General features: G+C 37.0%; 9 protein-coding genes across 9 annotated transcripts; 6 read left to right on the plus strand and 3 right to left on the minus strand.

Moving 5' to 3' along the window:
• Positions 1–177: 177 nt before the first annotated feature.
• Positions 178–1,412, plus strand: LOC17898844 (carboxy-terminal domain RNA polymerase II polypeptide A small phosphatase 1). The gene has a single exon (XM_006304015.2). It carries the CDS (start codon positions 540–542, stop codon positions 1,392–1,394), a length of 855 nt encoding a protein of 284 aa, XP_006304077.1. The 5' UTR covers positions 178–539; the 3' UTR covers positions 1,395–1,412.
• A 1,026-nt stretch (positions 1,413–2,438) lies between these two features.
• LOC111832494 lies at positions 2,439–2,654 on the minus strand. The gene has a single exon (XM_023789062.1). The coding sequence runs from the start codon at positions 2,628–2,630 to the stop codon at positions 2,451–2,453; it is 180 nt and encodes a 59-aa protein (XP_023644830.1). The 5' UTR covers positions 2,631–2,654; the 3' UTR covers positions 2,439–2,450.
• LOC17898206 (probable C-terminal domain small phosphatase) lies at positions 2,627–3,477 on the plus strand. The gene has a single exon (XM_006304599.2). The coding sequence runs from the start codon at positions 2,638–2,640 to the stop codon at positions 3,346–3,348; it is 711 nt and encodes a 236-aa protein (XP_006304661.2). The 5' UTR covers positions 2,627–2,637; the 3' UTR covers positions 3,349–3,477.
• Positions 3,478–5,581: 2,104 nt separating this feature from the next.
• LOC17896921 lies at positions 5,582–7,860 on the plus strand. Its single transcript, XM_006305033.2, has 2 exons — positions 5,582–7,045; positions 7,473–7,860. Exon 1 carries the CDS (start codon positions 5,894–5,896, stop codon positions 7,022–7,024), a length of 1,131 nt encoding a protein of 376 aa, XP_006305095.1. The 5' UTR covers positions 5,582–5,893; the 3' UTR covers positions 7,025–7,045; positions 7,473–7,860.
• A 512-nt stretch (positions 7,861–8,372) lies between these two features.
• Positions 8,373–11,007, plus strand: LOC17898806. Its single transcript, XM_023789707.1, has 6 exons — positions 8,373–8,512; positions 8,767–9,675; positions 9,845–10,045; positions 10,120–10,315; positions 10,520–10,700; positions 10,790–11,007. The coding sequence occupies exons 1-6, from the start codon at positions 8,510–8,512 to the stop codon at positions 10,833–10,835; spliced, it is 1,536 nt and encodes a 511-aa protein (XP_023645475.1). The 5' UTR covers positions 8,373–8,509; the 3' UTR covers positions 10,836–11,007.
• On the minus strand, positions 11,001–13,318 carry LOC17897881 (putative pterin-4-alpha-carbinolamine dehydratase). Its single transcript, XM_006306128.2, has 7 exons — positions 13,219–13,318; positions 13,074–13,120; positions 12,669–12,766; positions 11,910–11,995; positions 11,709–11,832; positions 11,518–11,586; positions 11,001–11,360 (listed from the first exon to the last, which is right to left on the minus strand). Exons 1-7 carry the CDS (start codon positions 13,264–13,266, stop codon positions 11,269–11,271), a joined length of 564 nt encoding a protein of 187 aa, XP_006306190.1. The 5' UTR covers positions 13,267–13,318; the 3' UTR covers positions 11,001–11,268.
• Positions 13,319–13,471: 153 nt separating this feature from the next.
• Positions 13,472–16,685, plus strand: LOC17897158. Its single transcript, XM_006307145.2, has 8 exons — positions 13,472–13,597; positions 14,080–14,744; positions 14,973–15,161; positions 15,275–15,366; positions 15,514–15,573; positions 15,657–15,726; positions 15,893–16,096; positions 16,191–16,685. The coding sequence occupies exons 2-8, from the start codon at positions 14,118–14,120 to the stop codon at positions 16,557–16,559; spliced, it is 1,611 nt and encodes a 536-aa protein (XP_006307207.1). The 5' UTR covers positions 13,472–13,597; positions 14,080–14,117; the 3' UTR covers positions 16,560–16,685.
• A 190-nt stretch (positions 16,686–16,875) lies between these two features.
• Positions 16,876–18,413, minus strand: LOC17900089 (uncharacterized protein YfhR). Its single transcript, XM_006303117.2, has 6 exons — positions 18,194–18,413; positions 17,885–17,967; positions 17,663–17,784; positions 17,415–17,573; positions 17,245–17,338; positions 16,876–17,181 (listed from the first exon to the last, which is right to left on the minus strand). Exons 1-6 carry the CDS (start codon positions 18,335–18,337, stop codon positions 16,995–16,997), a joined length of 789 nt encoding a protein of 262 aa, XP_006303179.2. The 5' UTR covers positions 18,338–18,413; the 3' UTR covers positions 16,876–16,994.
• Positions 18,414–18,679: 266 nt separating this feature from the next.
• LOC17898368 (DNA-binding protein DDB_G0278111) lies at positions 18,680–20,663 on the plus strand. The gene is made up of 7 exons (XM_006305716.2): positions 18,680–18,794; positions 19,460–19,525; positions 19,634–19,683; positions 19,782–19,846; positions 20,007–20,098; positions 20,241–20,312; positions 20,419–20,663. The coding sequence occupies exons 1-7, from the start codon at positions 18,792–18,794 to the stop codon at positions 20,449–20,451; spliced, it is 381 nt and encodes a 126-aa protein (XP_006305778.1). The 5' UTR covers positions 18,680–18,791; the 3' UTR covers positions 20,452–20,663.
• The last annotated feature ends 2,503 nt before the right edge of the window (positions 20,664–23,166 follow it).

The following is a 23,166-nucleotide window of genomic DNA, read 5'->3' on the forward strand; positions in this document are numbered from 1 at the left end:
GTTGATATAATGGACACTTTCAGTCTCTCTCTCTACAAAGCACTGTGTATATTATCTGAGAGAAGAGAACACATGTTAATTTTAAAATAGTCAAACATTAGAAAGTCTAAAAGTGACACAGGCACAGTATATAAGCATCAAAAGCACTAAAGCAGGAGTCATTCACTTCTAACTGTAATCCCATGAAATTTTCTGAACCTTTCTATTGTTTCCAACACTCTTTTCCAATAATATTCTGTCTTCACATTTATATATTGCTGTCAATTGAAAGACAATCAGAACTCAAATATATATGTCAATGACTAAAAACTGTTATTTTGCTAAAAATAACTCTTGACCTTTCTACCTTTCTAAATCACAACCTTAACAAACTAAACTATACCAAATCAAGTACTCTTCCGTTCCAAAGCCAGTAGCATGGATGTTAGAAACTTAAAAGCTCCTATATACATATCATCATTTCTCCAAGTTTCCATTTGAGCCAGCTGCAGAAAAGAACCAGGAATTCTCCTCACCCTTTTGAACTCTAGTTCTTGATAATGGCGTGCCTTGGATTTCTGGGGAAAACCACCCCGAAATCATTTGGGCGTCATAATAAATATGGAAGGAGAAACATCCATCATCATCATCATCAATCTAGATGTTCGGCTGCGGCCGTTGCAGCAGCTGGCTCCATCTTCACATCCCTCAACATGTCTATCTTCACATTCCACAATCGCCTCTTGCGTTGCGTCTCTAGGTTTTTCTGTCTAGCCACCACATCCAGCGCAACTCCTAGCCATCGAGCCACCATGAAACAAGGTTACAAAAAGCTCCAGAAACCCGAGTATCAGCCTCATCTGAGAAAGCGTAATGACAAGAAAAGGACGATATTTCTTGATCTTGATGAAACATTGGTGCACTCAACAATGGAACCACCAATCCGGGCTAATGCTGATTTCATGGTGAAGATAAGGATCGAAGGAGCGGTTATACCGATGTTTGTGGTGAAACGGCCAGGAGTTAATGAGTTTCTTGAAAGGATCTGTAAGAACTATCGAGTGGCGATTTTCACAGCCGGGTTACCAGAATATGCTTCACAGATTTTGGATAAACTTGACAAGAACCATGTGATCTCGCGAAGGCTATACCGTGATTCATGCACAGAAATGAATGGAAGATATGCTAAAGACTTATCTTTGGTAACGAAAGAGGACCTCGGGAGTATTCTGCTAGTTGATGATAACCCTTTCTCCTACTCGTTGCAGCCGGAAAATGGAGTTCCCATTATGCGTTTTGTGGATGACATGGAAGATCAAGAACTGATGAAGCTTGCGGAATTCTTTGACAGATGTTATCAGTATGAAGATCTGAGGGATGCAGCAACAGAGTTTCTATCTAACAAGCTGATTTGATGCACATATATATGTGAATTTTGTTTGCAGAACCTGTCTTCAATTTTTTGGGATTCTTTCTTTCTTTTTGTTGATTTTCTTTGGGGAGGGATGATACAGCCAAACGGTATTTTTGTGTTGAAAAAGGATGATTCCTTATCCTTCTTCAACGTTTCTACCTACATAAAAAGCCCCTACATAAAATTGTAAGCTTTTTTTTCTTCAGAACATTCAAAAGTGTATCATGTAACCAAGAAAATTCAGAAAGAAAAAAAAAAAAGTTTTGGACTAGCAATTAACTAATATATGTTAACATCAAGAAATAAGTACCCACAGACTCTATCTTCAACATAAATATTAAGTAATACTATAAGAAAGTAATCTTAACTGGTTTCGAAACATATATTGAATGCTTTTAAGTATCTATTACTAGATATTCTGTTGACAAAGGAAACAAGAGCAATGATCAAGAATTGACTGCAAGAAAACGACTCGGGCCAACGTTACCGCTAAGACTATAAAGTTTCTATGCTTGAGCCTTGAGACATGTTCACAGAGCAATCACTCTTGAAGAAACGAGTTGTTCATGTTTGACCCATAAAACTCATCAAAGTTATTCTTTTATTCTTGTCTTTAGCCCTTTAGGACTTGACACTAAAGAAGAAGGCTTTCAATAAATGAAACCTAAACAATTATAGCTTACAAAATTTCAGTAAGTGATTTTATACTATATTTCTTTATTTTCATTGTGAAAAATTATGTAAAACCAGAAACAACTTTAAGTTATAAACAAACTCCAACAGGTTATATAGTTTAGCTAGTTCACCAGGTACACCAAAGCCATCGCTGTGAAGTAGCAAAAAGGCAGCAGCAATATACTTCAACTGTAATCCCATTATAATCTCCATACCTCTAAATCTTAACTAAACTTCTGATGTATATCTTGCTGGTTCATGATGTATGTACATTTATGTCCATGATACATGAAACAGCAAAACTATGCTCTAATTTCCGAAACTGATTTTTTCTAAAAGTAGGCCATCTTCTCTACTTCACCACTAAATTTCCATAAACAAACTAAACTAAACCAAATGTATAATAACGTATAAAAGCTAGCAGAAAGTAAATCCGGAAATACCTTACCACTACCAAGCCTTCCGTCTGAAAAGCCGTTAGCTTATTTTGTTCATCAAAACTTTTTTTCTTCATTGGGGAACTAAGCAGCCGGGAGAAGCCAATGGAAACTGAACGCATCATCGAAAAAATGCCAGAAATGTTCCATAAACAGCAACAGAAAACTTACCCATTGATGTCCATCTTGAAGTTTCATTGTCGCCTTCTGCGTTGTGTTTCCAAGTGCTTTAATTCCCCAACCATCAGCTATCCAGCCACAAAACATAGCTATACAAATCTTGAGAAACCCGAGGATCCTCTGACAGAATATACCAACATGAAAAGGACAATCATCCTTGATCTTGATGAAACGTTGGTTCACTCATCAACACAACTTCCAGGAGTTAAATATGATTTCATGGTGATGGTGAAAATGGAAAGGGATATAATACCTATCTTTGTTGTGAAACGTCCTGGTGTGACTGAATTCTTGGAAAGACTTGCGGAAAGTTACAAAGTGGTGGTTTTCACAGCCGGTCTAGAAGATTATGCTTCACAGGTTTTGGATAAGCTAGACAAGAACCATGTGATCTCACAGAGGCTATATCGAGACTCATGCACGGAAGTGAACGGGAAATATGTAAAGGACTTGTCTTTAGTAGTGGGGAAAGACCTCAGAAGTGCTTTGATTGTTGATGACAACCCATCTTCTTACTCATTACAGCCAGATAATGGAGTGCCCATAAAGGCTTTTGTGGATGACCTAAAAGATCAAGAATTGCTGAAACTTGTGGAGTTCCTCGAATGCTGTGATTCATATGAGGATATGAGGGATGCAGTGAAGGATTTGCTGGCGAACTAGCTCGTTTAATTTGCATATAAAGTATCTTTTTCTGTTTTCCCTTTTCTTTGTCGTTTTTCGGGTGATAGGGGGAATGATGATATAGGTAATCAGTTTTTGCGTTGAAAAAGGGTACTTCCTTCTTCAATGTTGCACCTACATATATGAGAGTTTTTACCATAAACGAAAACAAAACGAAGACAAAAAGACACTCTTGTACCAGCAAATATTTGTGAATAAAAAAGGGTTTTAGCTGTAGTATGAAATTTCCCAACTGTCTTATGATATTGTCACGTAATGACATGCAAAACAACTTTTCCAGAAAGAGATACCATTGCAAATAACAAGGTTTATTAATGGAAGTATGGAACAGTACTTACAATGGTAGACGCCTTTAAGTAGATATTTGCTCCCCATGTCCTTAGCTGCTTGAAGCTTCTTTGGCAATTGGCCACAGAAAGCAGTGCTCCTAGCTTCCAAAAGCAGCAGTGATACGATGACCAATTCCAAACCGCAATGTACACGCTATTAATACAAAAAAAGCCATAACCTTTTTGACACAAACATATCATACAGGACACATACCAGATTACCTAGTTGATAACCTTTTGAGCACTAAAAGGCTGCAAATCAGACACAAATCCTGTTGATTTCCACTAAGGGTTCGATAGCGTCATTGCGGTGTTTACATCTCTAAAATTATGTATGCATCTAAACGAAAAAGCAACAAATTTTGTTCAGTTTTGGAACAAACGAACCAAGAGTCCTATACGCGTACAAAGATGAGATATGACCTCAATAACTTAATATATTCAGCTACTTCCAAAATTGAAACTTCCAGATTACTCTTAACAATGTTCCAAGCTTAAAAAGTCTACTAGCGATCGCAAGTTTATCCGATCTTGTTAACAAAATTGATTAGAACCAGTAAAGAAGCAACTTCCAATAATATGAGGATCAAGATCCAGTACAATTACATACAAGAAAGAAACAATAAAGAAGCAATCTTATAATAGATATGAAGATCAAGATTCCAGTACAATTCAAAACTTGTGATACTCAAAACAATTACAACAACACCAAAAACTCTGGACAGAAACACAACTCTCTTTCTCTCTAACTCCACCAAAACTCCGGCAAGAACTACTACAACAACCTATATAAATCAAACCTGTTAATTTTATAATTCACAGAGGAAGACTTGACTTGGAAGTCGCAAGGCTTCAGCTTTACTGAAGCACAAATCGTCGAGAGCTTCACTGCGGCACCACCTGCATCTAGGGAAAGCAGAGCACTGAGATCTAGATCGCATCTCGCAGCATTTGGGTTTCCTAATAGTCTTGCCCTGCTTCGGATTTGTACGATTCTCTAACAGCTCGCGATCTAAAACATGAACTTCAGATTCGGATGAAGAAAGCGATGGACAGAGTATAAGGAGGTGGAAGATGATTAGTAGGAGAAGGAAAGACGAGAAGGTTGAGCTAGATTCCGGCATCGAGACCACACCAACAACCACCAAAAAACACACTTTTTCTTCGGTATTTTCGGAAAGTCGTCTTTTTTATTTGCTTCTCTGTAATAACTCGGCGAAAAGTGGGAAACCTGTCAATATCTTTCTTCGTCGAGTCGGCCTACAAATCTACACACGCGTAAGAATATATTCACGCGTGTGGGCGCGCAAGTTAGCGGCTAGTTACACCATAGACATAGCCACAAAGGTGAAAGGTAGTCCCTTTTGTAATGTAAATCAGTATAGTAAAGTAGAAAGATTAGAGAACTCTGTTTGCTTTTGTCCAAAAAAAAGAGAACTCTGTTTGCTGTTATAGTTTCAAAGTTCTGATAGAAGATTTGTGTTATCCATTGGATTCAAAAGTTCTTTGTATTCTTCATCTAGTAAAACAAACTTGATACCACTAATTTTAAGATACATAATGATTCAAGCTTGTTGCAATAAAGGAAAAAAAAAGAAGACAAAGACATGTGAACCAGTCTTGATGTGAACACACTACTACACTCACAGATCTGCTTAAATTTCCTAGTCTGCCTCCTATCAAAACCAAGAAAGAGGTCCCTTTTATTTAACTGTTCCAACAACTTTTCACCAGGATTATTACACTCCCATGCAAAAGAACACTAATAATGACATTGGATTCGATAATTCCCCTTTTCCATCGTAATAATACTTTATATAAATAAATACACCTAATAAACTCACTAACTCTCAATGCATGAATCTTAGGGAGTATCTTACCCTAAGATTTGCAAAGAGAATACCTTATATAAGATCCTCTCTTTGCAAATCTTAGGGTAAGATACCCCAATTGATGGTCTCAGATCTCTGTTTGTATCTCTCTCTCTAGTCTCTACTACTACTACAAGATTTGACTTGCTTGAGTCTCCTCTCCTCAGATGAAAAAAGCTTATCTTACACTTAAGTGTCACTACCTCCAAGATTCTAAAAAAACCGTAACCCACAAATCTCGCCTTTAAGACACACCATTAAATCCCCCACCCCCAAGATTCAGCTTTCTCCAAATCAAGAAACTTCAAGAACTTGGATCCTGAAATGGCGGGATTCACCATGAGCTTGAACTTGCTTCTACTAGTAGCAATGGTTGCTACAAACATCCTCTCACTCTACCACCTCTCCTCCACCACCAATTTCTTCCAATCCACCGTCAAATCCACGCAAGCCTCTGTTCCCACTGTCCCCGACCACCTCCTCCGTCAGCTTCACACAATTCGCGCCGCCATTAACCACCTCACTACTCACCAACCAGACAAATCAACTTCTACAATCACCTCACGCACCGCCGCGTCCTCCTCCTCCTCAGCACCTAAAGAGCTTCTCATCTACTCTAAGCTCTCGCCTATAGCTTCTTCTTGCCATAACTACCCTGACTTACTCCATGAGTATATGAACTACACTCCTTTCTCTCTTTGTCCTTCTGACACCGATCTCGTCGAGAAACTCATCCTCCGTGGCTGCCACCCACTTCCTCGCCGCCGTTGCTTCTCCCGAACGCCGCGGAATCCGTCAGATTCGAAACCTGAGTCTAATGTTATCTGGTCTTACTACTCTTGCAAAAGCTTCGATTGTTTGGTTACTAAATTCCCCGATCTAGGGTTCGATCTCTCGTTGGAGAAATCCAAATCTCAGTTCTCTGTTTACAAATCCGAGCTCGATTTACCGATCTCGCAGCTTCTCCAGATCGCTAAATCCGCCAATTCCGTTCTCCGTCTCGGGATCGATGTCGGCGGTGGGACTGGTTCTTTCGCCGCGGCGATGAAGGCTCGTAACGTTACGGTTCTGACAACGACGATGAATTTCAATGCGCCGTATAGCGAAGCGGTGGCGATGAGAGGGTTAGTGCCGCTTCATGTGCCGTTACAGCAGAGGCTCCCCGTGTTTGATGGAGTGGTGGATTTGGTTAGGTGTGGAAGAGCGGTGAACCGGTGGATTCCGGTGACGGTTATGGAGTTTTTCTTCTTTGATTTGGATCGGATACTTCGTGGCGGTGGTTATCTTTGGTTGGATCGGTTCTTTAGTAAAAAAGTTGATCTTGAGAATGTTTATGCTCCGATGATTGGGAAATTGGGTTATAAGAAGGTGAAATGGGCGGTGGCTGATAAAAAAGATTCGAAACATGGTGAAGTGTTCTTGACGGCTCTGCTTCAAAAGCCTGTTGCAAGATGATGAATCCTTTTTTTTTGTGAGGTAAATTGTGAATTTGGAGTTTGAGTTCAGTCCTCATGTTTTTGCTCTGTTTGATCAAATGCTCTTAACTTTGGAGAATTGTTTGATCAAAATCATATATGGTAGTTTGAGTTTACTGTAGATGGATGTGTGCTCTTTATTGCTTTGAATAGTACGTACCACTTTTGTTGCACTTTGTGGAACTTTGCTTTTTGGTTTCCTTCTAAACAAGAGATGCTAAAATTCTAAGAAGTAGGAGAAGTTGTAGCTTGTTCAAATCCATATATTGCGATAAGTTCTGAAGCTTGTTTCTGTATTACCGAAACTGCTCTTAGTCATTTACAGTCTCAGGGAACTTAGATATTGTGTCTTTGTTTGGTCTGTAAAGAGGTCTAGTGTCTGATGTATTGGCTAGGCCTGATCCAAAGTTGTGGGTTGTTTTTTGCAGGACACATTCCTCGAGTTTATGTTTGTAGCATACAGCTTACTCTTGTTGTTAAAGATTTGGAAGATAAGAACTCATTGACAAATCCAAACAAGAAAGCTTTTTTCCACTGCTGTAAGCACACACAAGTAACGATGTTATTTATGCAAAACAAGAACTAGGGAATTATTAAGCCAAGATTTGATCTATTGTTGTTAGAGAGAGAGACTGATTAAATGGTGGTATACATAAATTATGGTGTCTTCTGCGCATTTGTTTCTGTGGTAGCTATTATGCATTCATATCATTCTTAGTATGGTAATTATTTGTGGAAGGCAGAGAAGTTTCGGGGTTATGAATGTTGTTTACTTTATAAATTTTTATACTGATAAGCATGTAAATACTTTTTCTTCGCCATAATCCATTTGTTACCAAACCATAGCCATGCCCCCAAGACTTGGCTTGAGACCGCGCGAATCCCGATTCCGAACTTGAACCTCAACCTGCACGTTGTTTTGCTTTGCACTCCACAAAATATCTTATAAATAGCACAATCAAGATGAGCTCGTACTCTCTTAATTTACTCTATCCAAATTCAAACAATCAAAGGAAGTAATACATGATTTTGCATGATCAAGATTTATGCCTTGATCTTGTTTCACTCTAGGTCTTTAACTAAGCTCAATAAAGTCTATAGGTAGAACCCACCCAAGCGAGCTTATCATGTCCCATAGAGGAGACATTAACTACTTGCCTTACCGACATTTTTAACATACTCTCCTGCCACAATAATAATGGGGGTAAATACATAATTAATGATAGTTTGGTATCAAATGTATTAGGAGTTAGAAAATATGAGGACTAAATTGTAAAATTGAGTAGAGATGTATATGATGATTATGTGGTCGCGTCTCAGAAAGGTTAGCGACGGTGTTAACTTGTAAAGCTGTAATCGTTCTTTTCCTGAACATAGTCGTGTTTCTGAGTTTCTCCCAAACAAACTCAAAATTGTAAGAATCGAAGATCAGCTTCGCAATCGAGAAGAAGAACAAGTCTACGATATGGTGAGTTTGATTGATGCTTACCGATTTTGATTCCACTCACAATTTACTTCTTTCTAATTTGTACGCAATCATACAAATTTTCTAGGGTTATCACTTCAAATTCAAAAAAAAAAATCGTGATTTTAGAGGATTAGTAAATATTATGATGATCGTTAGCTTATAGACATCTCACCTCTGTTTCAGTTTTGATTGTTGATTAAAGTTAAAGGTCTAAAATTTAAGCTTGAAAATGGTTTGTTAAATGGTGATCATAGGATGAAAGAGATCGAGAAACTCGTGGTTCTCACGGTGATTCCGATGCTGGTAATGTCGTTGTTGATCAAAGCATAAAGGATATTAGAGAAGATGATTCTGGCTTATGTGATGGCTTTGTTGAAGAGAGCAAAACACTGGAACCGGATGATCAAAAGCGCGGTAAATATTTTTTCTATGACACGCCGCTTTCTGAAGAAACCGGGGTTTGGATACCTGTTTCAGTCCCGCCCATGTTAGAACCTGATCATGAGGAGTGGTCAAGAGGCCTTAGTTTCAATGGTGGGTACTTCCCCGAAGGAGATATGGGATGGAACCAGATATTTGATGAAGACAAGGAGTTAACTATGTGGGATGTGATAGTTGATATGTTGCTTGCGGCACGTGGTAAAGCGAGTGCTCTTAGTTCTGGCAATCTTGAGACATGTGGCATTAATTTTTTGTCCGGACATCTTCTTGAACAAGCTTGGCAAGAGATGGCTCATACTCTCACCGAGGCTAACTTTGGTAACGCAAGAGAAATTCTGGAAACTGAGCCACCCAAGTGGCTACCAGATAGTGCCGCTTCTGCGTGTATGCTATGTAGTGTGAGGTTTCATCCAATTATGTGTTCCCGTCATCATTGTCGATATTGTGGAGGAATATTCTGTAGGGACTGTTCTAAAGGAAGAAGCTTGGTTCCTGCAAAGTTTCGTGTTTCAGATCCCCAAAGGGTTTGTGATGTGTGTTTTGTGAGGTTGGAATCTGTGCAGCCTTATTTGATGGACCAAGTTAGTCCTGCTGCTCAGTTGCCAACCCATGATTTGACAGATCTTAGTACATTGAGGTCTTGGGTGAATTTTCCATGGGGACAATCCATGGAGTATGAGATTTATAAGGCAACAAACACTATTCGGGGTTATATAACCAAGGTGAGATTTGTGGGTCCTGAGCTCACTATCAACTATTTTAATTTGTGAGCATTCTTATATGTCAATTATATCACTGCGTAAATGCCTGGCTAGTCTCTGTCCATGAAATATCTGGAATTCTAATAGCGGTGTGCGTGTCTTTAATTTGAAAATATCTTAATCTCAACAGGTTGGTTCTTCAAGAACTGAGAGGTCCATCCCAGATGCTATTTTAAGACAAGCAAAAGGTCTTGCAGTAATCACTGTTGCCAGAGTTGGAGTTATGGTTACATATAAAATTGGGACTGGACTTGTGGTTGCTCGTAGAGATGATGGCTCCTGGTCTCCACCCTCCGCCATTTCTTCATTTGGTTTGGGATGGGGTGCTCAGGTAACGTAGCTCTTTTAGTAATCAGTAGATATTGCAAATAGTGTTTGGTCTATATTCTCATCACTCACCTGTAGGCAGGAGGAGAGTTTATAGACTTCATTATCGTTCTGAGAACTCGTGAAGCCATCCAAACGTTTGGGAGTAACACCCATCTAGTTGTTGGAGCTGGTTTAAGCGCTGCAGTTGGTGTGACTGGACGAGCAGTTGAAGCGGATATCCGAGCAGGTAGCGGTGGATATGCTGCTTGCTATACCTACAGCTGCAGCAAAGGTAACCATCTGATTCATGTGTCTCTAGCCAAAATAGTTTTTAGTAGCTTAATTTTGGTTAATGGATTTTAGACTTTTCCCTTCCATGTCTAAAACGAGATTTTATAGACCACTATAGGTCTGAAACCATTACAATAATTCTACTAAAATCGTTTGTTAAACTAAGCCTCATAATTAATCTGTATATCCTTCTTTAAATGAACAGGTGCATTTGTTGGATGCTCGCTTGAAGGAAGCATCTTCACGACACGTACAAGTGAGAATTCACGGTTCTATGGGAGCCAATCCCTAGCTGCGTCGGACATCCTCCTTGGCTCTTTGCCAAGACCACCTGCTGCTGCTGCTCTCTACCGTGCGCTAGGTGATCTGTATCAGAAGATGGGGAGGTGATTTTAACACAGTTGAAGGGAATTTGTAATACTGACTTTAATGATGGAAAAGATATTGACCTGGAAAATTTCTTGTTGGTGTGCAGTGAAACTGTTCCGTCTCCGGCAATTCCTTCGTTGTCTGAAGACTGAACTTGTTGAATTCATCTCTTAGGAAGAATGACAACAATCCTGTATATAGATTCATGCAATTCTTGAATGTACATAGTTTATGGAGGTTTGGATAGTTTGTGCCTTTGTGGTTGTAAATAAAACATATATAACATTATGGTATATCTAAAATTATAAATTGTTCCGGAATGAATGATACCTGTTACAAACTTAAAGCCACTGCCTCATTTTATGGGTTTGAGATTTTGGTTTACAAGAACCACATACGCAGAAGGAACATTAATCTCTCTATCATTTTGTTCTCATCCTACATAGATTTATAGCTCGCGTAAACTTCACAGAGTTTTAAGACCAACACATCCCAATAAAGAGCTCAAGATGCTTATTTATGTCGAACTCTGAAGTAGTCTTTTACTATGTTTCTTTAGCTTGCAGAATTCATTTCAATTCCATTTCATTTGGCAACTTTCTTCTTCCTCAGAAGATCTTCCACTTGGAGCTCGTTGATCTTAGCAGCAAGAATGAAGTCGTTTTCCGTCAAACCACCTGTTGCAAGAAAATCCAATATCACTTAAGACTTAGTCTGCACTAGCAACTTATAAAGTTCACAAAATAAATAGTTGTCGGATGAGGGGCTTCTTAAGGTTCAGGCAATTGATATGATTCATATCTTCATATCAACAACAAAGACTATGATTCTCACCTATAGCATGTGTCCATATCTCGATTTTCACATTATTCCAGCCGACCAGATGCAAATCTGGGTGATGACCTGCATCATACCAGTCCATGCGTGAGATAAAACAGTAACAGGTCTTCCTTGAGCTATCTTTTTAAAATCTTATTCAGAAGGGTCACAGAACACGTGTGATGTATTGCTGATGATTTATATACCTTCTGATTCAGCAATATCAGCTACACGTTTGAAGAAATCTAGCCCCTTTGTAAAACTTTTCACTCTCCAAGACCGATGCAGCTTTAATGTATCATTTTCATTGGCTAAATCCCATCCAGCAACCTGTGTAAAAGGAATAATTGAGGAGGGATGCATACCATATACCTCACCAGCCATAACAAGAAATACTAACATATTACATTTTGAAGTAGATCCTGGGCACTTTGTTCAGTCATGGGGCGCAGATCCTTCGAATTGCATGGCACACACTTTTTGGCTAATAAATCTAAGAACCAAAAATATAAAATCAGAATACCATATTAGTGAAAAAGTTACACACTTTAGGAGTTTTTGATTACATACGCTGAAGAAAATAAATATCAAATCCATATTTTAACCAATTGGGTGAAGAAGTTGTTCATGAGGGCAGTAACAAGGAAATCATAGCAATCTCCACCAAAACTTTAGAAACAACATGAAAAAAAAGTTGAAATTTACTGTAATACACCAGAAAACTACCTTAGCTAAGGCCTATGATATGACAAACGATATGTGAAGGATGATACTGATACTTAAAGTCTATCTAGTGTAACTTTTGTCTTTCCATTGAGTTACACAATGGACGAATGACACTTATCTGAAACATATTCTTCCTGACTTGTCATCATCTTGCCTCTAATTCACCACGGATTTATCTAAAATAGAGATGGAAGACTCTAAGGAGTCTCCAATAGAAGTTGTTCTACTAATACAGAGGTGAGTTAACATCATTTGCTGGTTTTACATTACAGAAAAAGCTCCGGCTGCCTAATATAATTTCTCTATAAGAGGACATATGTTCGCCACATACAATACAGAACTTAATTAAACGGGTTCATATACATCAAACCTCTACAAACACAAGCAAATTTTGATTCAAATATCAAGTTGTAAAGCAGCTGGAGTAACTAATTTTCTACCTTCTAGGGAGCAAAATGTTCTAGCTCCAGAAGCAGAAACACCAGTTGTGGATGATCTTACACCATCGTGTGACATGTCACTCATCCAATGAACAAAGCTGCAAGAAAAATCGCCAAAAAATTCATCTTTACATGCCAGGACTTGTGCAAATCCCAGAGAAACTTGTCCTCTATATAACTCAATCAGATGGAGAATAACATCAAATACAACAAAAGTAATGAACTTGTTCATTTACATATGATCAAAACTCAGGCTACACAAGAAGCTCTAGGTAGGTATAAAACAAAACAGTTAATTCGATTTCACTTGTTCAGATTCAAACCACAACAACAACAACAAAAATCTGAAAGATAAACACATATCCAACCCAGTTTAAGTATTAAAACCAATTTCAGAATCATTACCGTCTGTCACGTCCGTACAGATTATGGAACAATGATGCAGCTGGAACCTAAAAAGTGATCACACACAAAACAAATGTGAGAGGTAACACACGCAAATCCTGATAATACACACATACAACGAAGAAAGAGAGATAATTTGGTTAACCTGTGTTCTAGAGAATAAGAAAAGTTTAGGAAGCAAAAGCCGACTCATTGGTGTCGCAGCGATTGCGGAACAGAGAGACTTCCGGTGAGAGTTTTATGAAAGTGATGGGTGTTAAATGTAACAATTCATAAGTCTATGGCTAAATATGTAAGAATCTAAAACATAAGGAGCTAAAATATGTGAATACTTTGACGCGCGTCTCTTAAAGCCGCTATTTGCTTGTAGAGTATTCCTAATTAGGGTGTAAAGAGAAAGAACAAATATATTAAAAAGTGTCAAGAAAAATAAAATGAAAAGTATTCCTTTATCAGTGTGGTTGCGAACTCTGTAAGAGTTGAGGATTTGGTATCTTCAGAACAGATATACAACTGCGTCTATGGTGAGATTTGTTGTTTATTTTTCTTGGAGATGTTTCATGTTTCTTAAGTTAGAGAATCACATTTGAACTAGAAATCCTCTATATACCATTGAGAAATCACTTTTTATGATCTTTATCAGTTTGGATTCGTGTCTCTTAACTTATCTCAGTCATCTTTATCTTTGGATTATATATTTCCTTTGTGTTGAACTTGATAATTTCTAATTATGAATTCTGGGTTTCTACCAAAACCCTTACTAGAGGTTACTTTAATTGAAACATACGATTTGTATGATGATAAAGATATTCGATCTTAAACCTATAGTTTCTGAATTGATGATATTCCGTACACTAATTCTGTTTCTTGCATGTAGTTTTCTAGTATTTGTTGATTTGCAGTTTTTGGCGCTCCTGTTATATTTGCTGCTTTGATTTCATACAATGAAAGTTTTAAATTATATGTCTTAGATGCTGATGTGAATGATGATTTTTGATACATGCAGTAGAAGAAGCTGTGGTAGGTTTTATATTTGATTTGACCATGGTTGAAAACGGGGAGAATCATTCAGTTTCTCAAGAGAGCAAATCCAACAAGGCTGACAGCAAAAACCATTCAGGTGTTCCCAAGAGTGATCTTTGGACTGATGGGATTATTTGCGCCTTTGAGTTTATCCGAGGCCCGAAAAAACATGTTGACTCGAAACATCCGGACAAAAGTTGCTTGAAGCATGAAGATGGACTAACCAGACATGCTTCCCCTGGTCATAACCCGTTTGTTGATTCTTCTCCCGTCGATATATCAAGGTCGAGGTCGGTACCTTCTTTGGATTTGAAAGAGGCTCATGTGCTTCATGAGAGATATGAAGGGAGTCATTGGGTTCCTATTGGCTGGACTAGGATATCTGAACTTGTTCAAATGGTTCAAGTGAACGCTGAGTGGCCTAACTTGGAGTTAATTGATGATGAAGAGGATGTCCCTGTTACTGATTTAGCTGCTCCGTACTGGGAACGACCAGGTGGCCCTACATGGTGGTGCCACTTGGCCGCCGGACATTCTTTTGTCGAGGGATGGCTTAGATGTGCTACATGGTTGCATCCTGCGATTAGTCTCGCATTGAGGGATGAAAGTAAGCTAATAAGTGAACGGATGAGACACCTTCTATATGAGGTATATGTCCCTTGTTTCCAATCAAAACATGCAAGCTGAGTGTTTACAGTCAACAGGCAGACTTGTTCAAAACACTGCCGTTATATTGGTTTTTGATAGGATAAAAAGATGTATGATGGTCTCTTAACATAATAAAGTTTTTCATGTTACTTGAATGGATTATTACAGTTTATATCATGTTTTTTGGTGGATGTTTTGTCTAATTTTTATTCCGATTAATTTGCTTAGGTTCCAGTGAGGGTTGCTGGGGGTTTATTGTTTGAGCTCTTAGGACAATCAGTCGGTGATCCAGTAATCAGTGAGGATGATGTACCTGTTGTATTTCGCTCTTGGCAAGCAAAAAACTTTTTGGTATCTGTGATGCACATAAAAGGAAATGTATCAAATACTAATGTTCTCGGCATCACTGAAGTAGAGGTTTGTTTTTGAAACTGTCAAAATGTTCTACTTGATAAGTTTTTAAAGCTTAAATATCATAGGCCTGCAGTTACTAACATACGTTAAAAAAAAAAAAAACTTTTATATTATAGGAGTTGCTTTATGCAGGAGGATATAATGTACCAAGGACGATTCATGAAGTCATAGCACACTTGGCTTGCCGTCTTTCTCGATGGGATGATAGGTGACGAGAGACTTCTGATTTATCTTTTCTTCAATTAAGACTTGTCTAGTTTTGCTGCCCAAACAAGCGACTTGCTTTCTATATATATAATGTTATTTTCTAGACTGTATCTAACTAGATCTTTTTGTTTTCATTGATTGGTGATAGATTGTTCCGTAAATCCATATTTGGTGCGGCGGATGAAATCGAATTGAAGTTTATGAACAGGTTCTTACATATACATATCCATTTTTTTGGGCTGATAAACAATACATGTTTTGGTAACAAACTCTATCTTTTCTTGTTATTAGGAGAAACCATGAGGATTTGAATCTTTTCAGTATCATTCTCAACCAAGAGATCAGAAAGTTATCAAGACAGGTCATCTTCTATTTTAATGTAGCTAACCTCAATACAAATTAAATGGAATATGACTATTCTTTTGTTGGCAAAGCCTCTTTTGATGTTATAATTGAGACAGAATGTGTACATGTTGGACAAATTGAACGATAGTCATGAACGTGAAGTCTTTGTTTTCTCATGGCAGGTCATCCGAGTGAAGTGGTCACTACACGCAAGAGAGGAGATTATCTTTGAGCTTCTTCAGCATCTAAGGGGAAACATACCTCGACATTTGTTGGAGAGTCTGAGGAAGAACACAAGAGAAATGTTGGAGGAACAAGAAGCGGTCCGTGGACGTCTCTTCACAATTCAAGATGTTATGCAAAGCAGTGTTCGCGCTTGGTTGCAGGTTCTTCCTAGACCTCGAACTAAATTATCATTGTATGACTCATACATCTAGCATAATGGATCTCTTTGGCTAAAAACCCAATTTACACTTTCAGGACAAAAGCTTACGAGTAAGCCACAACTTGGCCGTCTTTGGAGGATGCGGTCTTGTGCTTACTATAATTGTAGGACTGTTTGGGATCAACGTTGATGGTATCCCAGGGGCGCAGAACACGCCTTATGCGTTTCTTTTGTTCACTATCCTTATGCTTCTCATTGGAGGTGTTTTGATTGCGGTTGGTCTGGTGTACTTGGGGCTTAAACAACCCATCACAGAAGAACAAGTGGAAGTTAGAAAGCTGGAGCTACAAGATGTGGTCAAGATATTTCAACACGAAGCAGAGAGTCATGCCCAGCTCCGGAGAAACAACCTCTCTCCTACAGCTGGAGATATATTTGATGCTGATTATATTCTCATCCAATAAACAAACTCTGAATCAGTTTTTGTATTGATAATACTAATTTAAGATGATACTTGTCAATTGCCATATTGTTGTTTAAAGGATATAAAATTGTCGGAATCATTGAGATAACAAAAGCTCTTAAGACTAGGTCTCTGTTAAATATCTATGTGCAATCATCTTTTTCTTTACCATTTGACCATATGTTCATGTATTCCATGTGATGCGAGCCACAAAAATTAGAGGCTGAACTTGCTTCTAGGTTTGCAAGCAAACGAAGGGCTTGCTACAAGTAATGTTGTGTGCTCCGAGACAAAAGATGACTGTTGTGTGATTGTAATGTTCCATGATTCTAGACCCATCATACGGGGCAAATCATTCAGTCACCGCCTGGTGGTGTTTATAGCAGTATTATGCATCATGAACATTAGTCAAAAGAGAAAAACAAACAAACGAAAACTAGTGGTTGACAATGACTGTCTTTATGAACTCCATAACTGTTGTAACTAGTTGACTTAGATGTTTGGTATAACAATGATCAGCTCCTTCCAGAATCTCCAGCTTGTGGTTGTGTATGATCTTCTCAAACTCCTTGGCGTCTTCCCAGGGTATTATTTCGTCAGCTGATCCATGAACCGTCAAGACCCTGCCACCATTTCAATCAATCATGGTTTCTTCATAGTCCAAAAACTCGGCGAATCAATCTTACCTGCATTCTTTGTCAATCTTGAGGCAAACTTCATGCATATCAGTGTTTAGCCTTTCCATTAAGCTCTCCTTAGTAACACGATACTTGATATTATCTGTGTAACAGACCAGCACATTAAAACAAAAGACACACTAGATTACTTATCTGAGACTGTAGAGAGATAACATTACATTCTTCAGCATCGATGTAACCCTGTTGCGTAATTCTTTCCAAATAATTTTCACCAAGACGCATTACTAAGCTTCTCTTGAGATCAGAATATCCGGAGAGATTGATCACATTGCGGATATCATGAAACCTCGAGGCATAGACAAGGACCACATCACCTCCTATATATAGATATGCAATATATGCAATGTCAAAATATATAGTTTTGAGATTCTTGCAATTGTCAGATTCACACCCCTTGTGTTGTTACCTTTACTGTGGCCGAGAATTATAGGAACCACACGGTTCATGTTGGTAAAGTATTGGATAACAGAACGTAGATCATCAGCTTCATAGTTGTAGTTACCAAAATAGAAACTGCCTTCACTCTCTCTGCATTCAACAATAACCCCTCAAAGATCTCTAAACAAAATCCAAATTCTCTCATTCATTTATGCAAAAACAATGATAAAGCAAAGCAAAAGAAACACACCCATTCCCAGAGAAATCAAAACGGTAAGCACTGATCCCTTCTTTTTCTAAAGCAGCAGCAATATTTTTGGTGACTGGATCATTCTGCATAAGTTCATAACCCAAAGGACAAGTTCATTCATGTGAGAACTCCTTTGGCCTACAAATCACTAAAATGGTCAACTAAATCATTAATGAATCTTTATAAGCTACTTGAGTGAGTTTATTAATGAATCTTACAGAACACAAAGTGGTTTATAATTGAGAACTGAATCAAGTCTCAAAATCTCAGTAGTTCCACAAGAGATCTGAGAATGAGACAAAAACTAACCTTGTTTGATAGGAAACCATGGCACAAGACCACAACTTCAGTAGAACCAGTTTCATGAAGCAGACCGACCAGCTTCTCGTTGTTGCTGTTGGGAATCACAATCTTCTGTATACTAGCAGCTGAGCTTCCCTTAGACGAATCCATTCTCAACTTTGTTTTCTTAATTTTTTGTAAGAGATTTGTAACAACAGGGGTAGCTAAGGTTGAAGATGGATAACATAAATTTAATGCAATTTATGGGAAAAAAAAAATAGCCAAAAACAGGAAGGTGGTATTTTTACCTCAGTGATTATGGATGATGACATATTATAATTTCAAATTTAATTATTAATTAATTATTATTGATTTGGATGGAGGTAGGGGGTAAAATGTTGAAATCAGAAGTTTATGGTTATTATTAGTAAACATAAAAATAGATGGGGGAGAATATGTAAAAAAGAGACGGACTGTGATATGAAGCGCGTCTAACAAAAGCTACGTTTGGGTTTTTGAAGCATTTCTCCTTTGAGAGAGAGAGAGAGAGCTCTGTGTTGGCTTTTTGAGGTGAAGGCGCGATTTCGATTTAGGATACCAAAGGAAAGAGACGAACACTGCTCCGATGGTGAGATTGATATCTCCAATGTTATTTACGCGTCTTTCAATTATCTTTTTTCTCTGGGAAACTCGAAATTTTCTTAGGGTTTTTGGGGAATTTTCTCTACGAGGTTATGCCTAAGTTAGAACGTAATTTGAACAATTATACGTGATTGAAACTGGGTTCGCTTTAATTAGATTCAATCTTTAGTTGGGACAACCTTGTGCAAAGTATCAGTACCAAGTTTGATAGTTTAGAGATTTGATATTCCATGATGGTTTGAATCAGTATAAGTGGATCTGCTTGAGTTTTTTAATTTATTTTTGAATCTGTCTTGTTGTTTGAATAGGAGTGTGATTCCATGTTTCATCATAGATTTGTAAATTATTTCCTTTGGATTCTGTTGCTTTTTGCACACTGATCTACTTGTTGATTCGGTTTCCGTCAAAGGATTCTTTTCTCCATTTCATGGTTTTTGAGCTGTAGTAGCTTTAGTGTAATCAAATCATTGCATTCCCTTTGATATAATAATACTCATCTCTATCTGGTTACTTTCATTGCACACTTTGGCATTATTTGAGTTTTATTTTGTTTATATCTAGTCGATTGTTTTCTTTGTTAGATTAATCTTCAGTTTTTGTGGCACTGCATTGTTATGTTTATATCTGCTCTTTTTACTTCCTGATGTGTAGGCGGATCCTGAACTAGAAGCTATTAGACAGAGGAGAATGCAAGAGCTTATGGCTCGACAAGGCATGGTAATTTTTACTACCTTACTTGATATCTGATTTTCTTTTTTAAAAAACCGTTTACTTTTGTGCCTTGTTTCCCTTTTGAGATCTTCACGAAACTGTATAATTTATCAGGGTAAGCAGCAGAATCCAGAGCAAGAGAAACAACAGGATGATGCTAAAAGGTGTTTATCGTTGTGTATTAGTTGACATGAATTAGCTAACGTATCATTGGAATTCTAGTTTTGAGCTAACGTATTCTCTGATTGCGATGTTTGTGTAGGGAAGCTGATGAACGTAGACAGATGATGCTCAGTCAAATATTGTCTTCTCAAGCACGAGAGAGAAGTAAGTCTCATCTAATATGTATTGGAGTTCATCTAGTTACTCTACCCTTATTCTTTATTATGTCAATTAATGTGATGATCTTCCTAAGCTCGAGAGAGACACAATATTTTGTTTTTTATATATCTTTGATGGCTCTTTTTCTTCCTTTTTTCCTCTATAGTTGCTCGAATTGCCCTGGTAAAACCTGAGAAAGCTAGAGGTGTTGAGGATGTTATTTTGAGGGCTGCTCAAATGGGACAGATAGTTGAAAAGGTAAACAAGATCCATACACTTTTCCATGTCATATTTTTAAACTTTTACTACGTATGATCTGGTTCTACCCAATTAAGAGTCAGTGAGTCTGAGTAAGTGTGATGCATCTAAGAGTTATTGAAATACTCTGTTTGCTTTACAGGTTTCTGAGGAGAGGCTTATAACACTGTTGGAACAAATAAACAGCCAAACTACCAAACAAACGAAAGTCACGGTAAAGACAAGACAAAACTTACAAAAACAAGAAGTTATTAAAATATATCTTACCTTAACCATCAACATCATTGAGTTTAATAAGTTAATCTCGGATGTGTTTACAGATCCACAGGCGCCGTGGGGTGGATGACGATTAGGAAGAAGAACATCATGCTGTACTTTGCACAGCCATCTATGGTTGGTGAGTGCACTAAGAACATCTTAAAATGTTGCTGTTAAATATGTTTATTGTGAGTGAATCTTTGATGATTTTCCAGATGCTTGAGATGAGATTTTCAAAGTAAAACTGAATGAAAAAAAAACACTCTGCATTCTTATATATGGGCATATCCTATGTGAATCTTTCATCTTCCTCTCTCTATTCGCATTGCCTGTTAAATGATATTGATATGAATATTATTAGAAAAAACACTGATTCTGTTCTAATTCTACTTGTTCGTAATTTTGGTGCTATTGCTACTACTGATTCATGATTTGCTCAAGTCATTAGCTTCTTTTTCTCGATAAAATAGAACAAATGCTCTAGTTTTAAATTTGAATGCTGCTAGAAAGGAGGACACTGTAACCAAATACATAGATGTATGCAAATGTAAGACTTGGTCTCTCAAAAACAATTAACAGAAGAAAAAATAATAAAAGCTCTTACTACATAGTTCACTTTGACACTCAAAACTAAAGTGGGTAGTTGTTCACTTCAAAAGAATCGAAGAGAAAGGTTTCGTCGTCGTCGTCGTCGTCGTCCTCCTCTTTTTCAAAAGGTTTATTTTCGAAACAATAATATTGTTGGAGATCATGAAGTATTTTAGAGTCCGTAGATACAAATCGAGACTCGTCGTGAGTTCGACCATAGAAGATGAGAGTCATATATATATATATATATTTCATCATCATCATTCGATCAATATGTAGCCAGCCTAACGTATGACGCAGTTCTACAATGATGAAGTGGCTACTTTGAAAATTTAATAAACTGTTAAAAAATTTAAAATATGCAAAAGTGTGTTACGGTCCGTACAATTATTAATCAGATTATATATATGAAAACAAAAATTATAAACGTAAAGACTTTTTCTTCTTTCTTAAATAAATACAGTAGTGCTTATCAGAAAATGACATTAGTGGAGTGGATGTTGAAACTTTAAAAAAATCTCGAATTCAACTGAGCTTAAACGTTGACTTTTGACTTTTGAATTTTATTACACTCATTGGATTTCTGTATTTCATTATTTTTCCTAATACTTTTTTTTTTGTCGGCTTTTGTTATGTTCATAATATGAACTTCATATTATTATCTCATACAGTATATATCATATATATACTATGCTTATATAGTTATATATAAGCATTTTAATATTTGATTCAATTACAAAAGTTTAACTTAGTAAAAAAATAGTTTTATGATATTAAAGTGTAATAAAACAGTCAACAAATTATCGATTCTTTTTTAGAATGAGAAACGTGAGATACGTGGACATGTAAAAGAAGTAAATGATAATGTTTAGAGCTGATGAGATCTCGAAGATGAAATAAGATTTGACATTTACCAATTAAAATAGAGAGCTATTATTACCAAACACAGTACCTACCTGCTCTGAACGTCGAAACATATTCATAACTTTATAATTAGTGTCACACTCACTCTTCAACTAGAAACTATAATTGACATTAGTGGTTCCTTTTTAATATTTTCTTCTTCTCAAACTGATATGAGATGTGTAGTTTTTGCTCAACGTTCTTAAGTTCATGTTTTCTTTTTAGTTATATAATTGAAACTGATAGTGTATAGTTTTGAATCGATAGAGCTCTCTATTTACGTACATCTACTTGTGAAACTAAATATATATCACACGACATATATAGAAAATTTCAAAAAAAAAAAAATGTATTTAGTGATTCATTTGATAGATTAGTTATTTTCCCTATAATTAAATACACATGTTTGTCTATAAAACAAATTAGAACTCAGAACTAATATGAATTTATATGTAAAATCATTTATGATAATAGTCAACGGGTGAAGAGAAAGCGACAAGAACGGTGCAAGTGTCTCCACAAAAATTTTATACCTATGAATTAATCTCGTACTATTTTGAATTTTATTATGATAATCTATTATGAATTTTTAGATTAATAAAAGTTTTCTAGAAAGAAAGATAATAACTAAATAAGCCGAAACGTCTAATTGACTAATCAAACACCTTTGGTTCTGTCATAATCAAGTAATCGACAAAAGTAACTAGAAATGCTACGTACGTACGTACACAAAACTCCGATTATAGTGCTTTAATTGACAAAACGAAAAGCTAATGAATGAATGCTTTTTTTTGGCTCCTTCATCCAAAGAAGTGGAACCTGTTCCCACCTGAACACTTTTGGGTAAAAGAATGCTATATACTTTGGGTTTAACCCTTTTTAAGGTTAGTTACTTATACTTGTACTTAAACAATTATAACAACACGAATGTGATTAGTGTGTTCGAACACTTCAATTCGACCTCTCACATAGTGATTAAAAATACAATCAAGACTTTAAAGTATGCATCACTACTATAGTGATGATTAAATATCAAAGCGGCAATTATAGACTTTAATTAAGAAACCAAGGACCAAATACATTAAAAAACAAAAAACAAAAAAGAATTTAAGGACCAAAATACATAACATGACATAGGGCTTTGGTCATCATGGATCATTCATCAAAGGCATTAAAAAAAGGAAGAGCAAGTAACATGCACGACTTTGCTGACCCTAATGGTCAAAGACATTGCCATTTCCTTCCACGTTACACGTCTCTTCTTTGCCTTTTTACGTTTCTAAAGATTTATAGAAATGTTATCATATGGTTAGTACATT

The sequence above is a fragment of the Capsella rubella genome, unplaced genomic scaffold (genome assembly GCF_000375325.1).
Source record: "Capsella rubella cultivar Monte Gargano unplaced genomic scaffold, Caprub1_0 scaffold_1, whole genome shotgun sequence".
In the NCBI taxonomy this organism is placed as follows: Eukaryota; Viridiplantae; Streptophyta; class Magnoliopsida; order Brassicales; family Brassicaceae; genus Capsella; species Capsella rubella.

Bases quoted from the DNA above. Each gene is read 5' to 3' on its own strand.
- LOC17898844 (XM_006304015.2), top strand. From the start codon at position 540: ATGGCGTGCCTTGGATTTCTGGGGAAAACCACCCCGAAATCATTTGGG.
- LOC17898368 (XM_006305716.2), top strand. The intron at 19,684-19,781 runs GTGTTTATCGTT...ATGTTTGTGTAG, and splicing joins CAACAGGATGATGCTAAAAG to GGAAGCTGATGAACGTAGAC. The intron at 19,847-20,006 runs GTAAGTCTCATC...TTTCCTCTATAG, and splicing joins TTCTCAAGCACGAGAGAGAA to TTGCTCGAATTGCCCTGGTA.
- LOC17898206 (XM_006304599.2), top strand. From the start codon at position 2,638: ATGCCAGAAATGTTCCATAAACAGCAACAGAAAACTTACCCATTGATG.
- LOC17897881 (XM_006306128.2), bottom strand. From the start codon at position 13,266: ATGAGTCGGCTTTTGCTTCCTAAACTTTTCTTATTCTCTAGAACACAG. The intron at 13,121-13,218 runs GTTAACCAAATT...ATCACTTTTTAG, and splicing joins TCTTATTCTCTAGAACACAG to GTTCCAGCTGCATCATTGTT. The intron at 11,361-11,517 runs GTGAGAATCATA...TTCTTGCAACAG, and splicing joins GATATGGACACATGCTATAG to GTGGTTTGACGGAAAACGAC.
- LOC17896921 (XM_006305033.2), top strand. From the start codon at position 5,894: ATGGCGGGATTCACCATGAGCTTGAACTTGCTTCTACTAGTAGCAATG.
- LOC17897158 (XM_006307145.2), top strand. From the start codon at position 14,118: ATGGTTGAAAACGGGGAGAATCATTCAGTTTCTCAAGAGAGCAAATCC. The intron at 14,745-14,972 runs GTATATGTCCCT...TAATTTGCTTAG, and splicing joins TGAGACACCTTCTATATGAG to GTTCCAGTGAGGGTTGCTGG. The intron at 15,574-15,656 runs GTTCTTACATAT...TCTTGTTATTAG, and splicing joins GAATTGAAGTTTATGAACAG to GAGAAACCATGAGGATTTGA.
- LOC17900089 (XM_006303117.2), bottom strand. From the start codon at position 18,337: ATGGATTCGTCTAAGGGAAGCTCAGCTGCTAGTATACAGAAGATTGTG. The intron at 17,785-17,884 runs GTGTGTTTCTTT...TGTTGAATGCAG, and splicing joins TTTGATTTCTCTGGGAATGG to AGAGAGTGAAGGCAGTTTCT. The intron at 17,182-17,244 runs GTAAGATTGATT...AAATGGTGGCAG, and splicing joins AAGATTGACAAAGAATGCAG to GGTCTTGACGGTTCATGGAT.
- LOC111832494 (XM_023789062.1), bottom strand. From the start codon at position 2,630: ATGATGCGTTCAGTTTCCATTGGCTTCTCCCGGCTGCTTAGTTCCCCA.
- LOC17898806 (XM_023789707.1), top strand. The intron at 9,676-9,844 runs GTGAGATTTGTG...TAATCTCAACAG, and splicing joins TTCGGGGTTATATAACCAAG to GTTGGTTCTTCAAGAACTGA. The intron at 10,701-10,789 runs GTGATTTTAACA...GTTGGTGTGCAG, and splicing joins CTGTATCAGAAGATGGGGAG to TGAAACTGTTCCGTCTCCGG.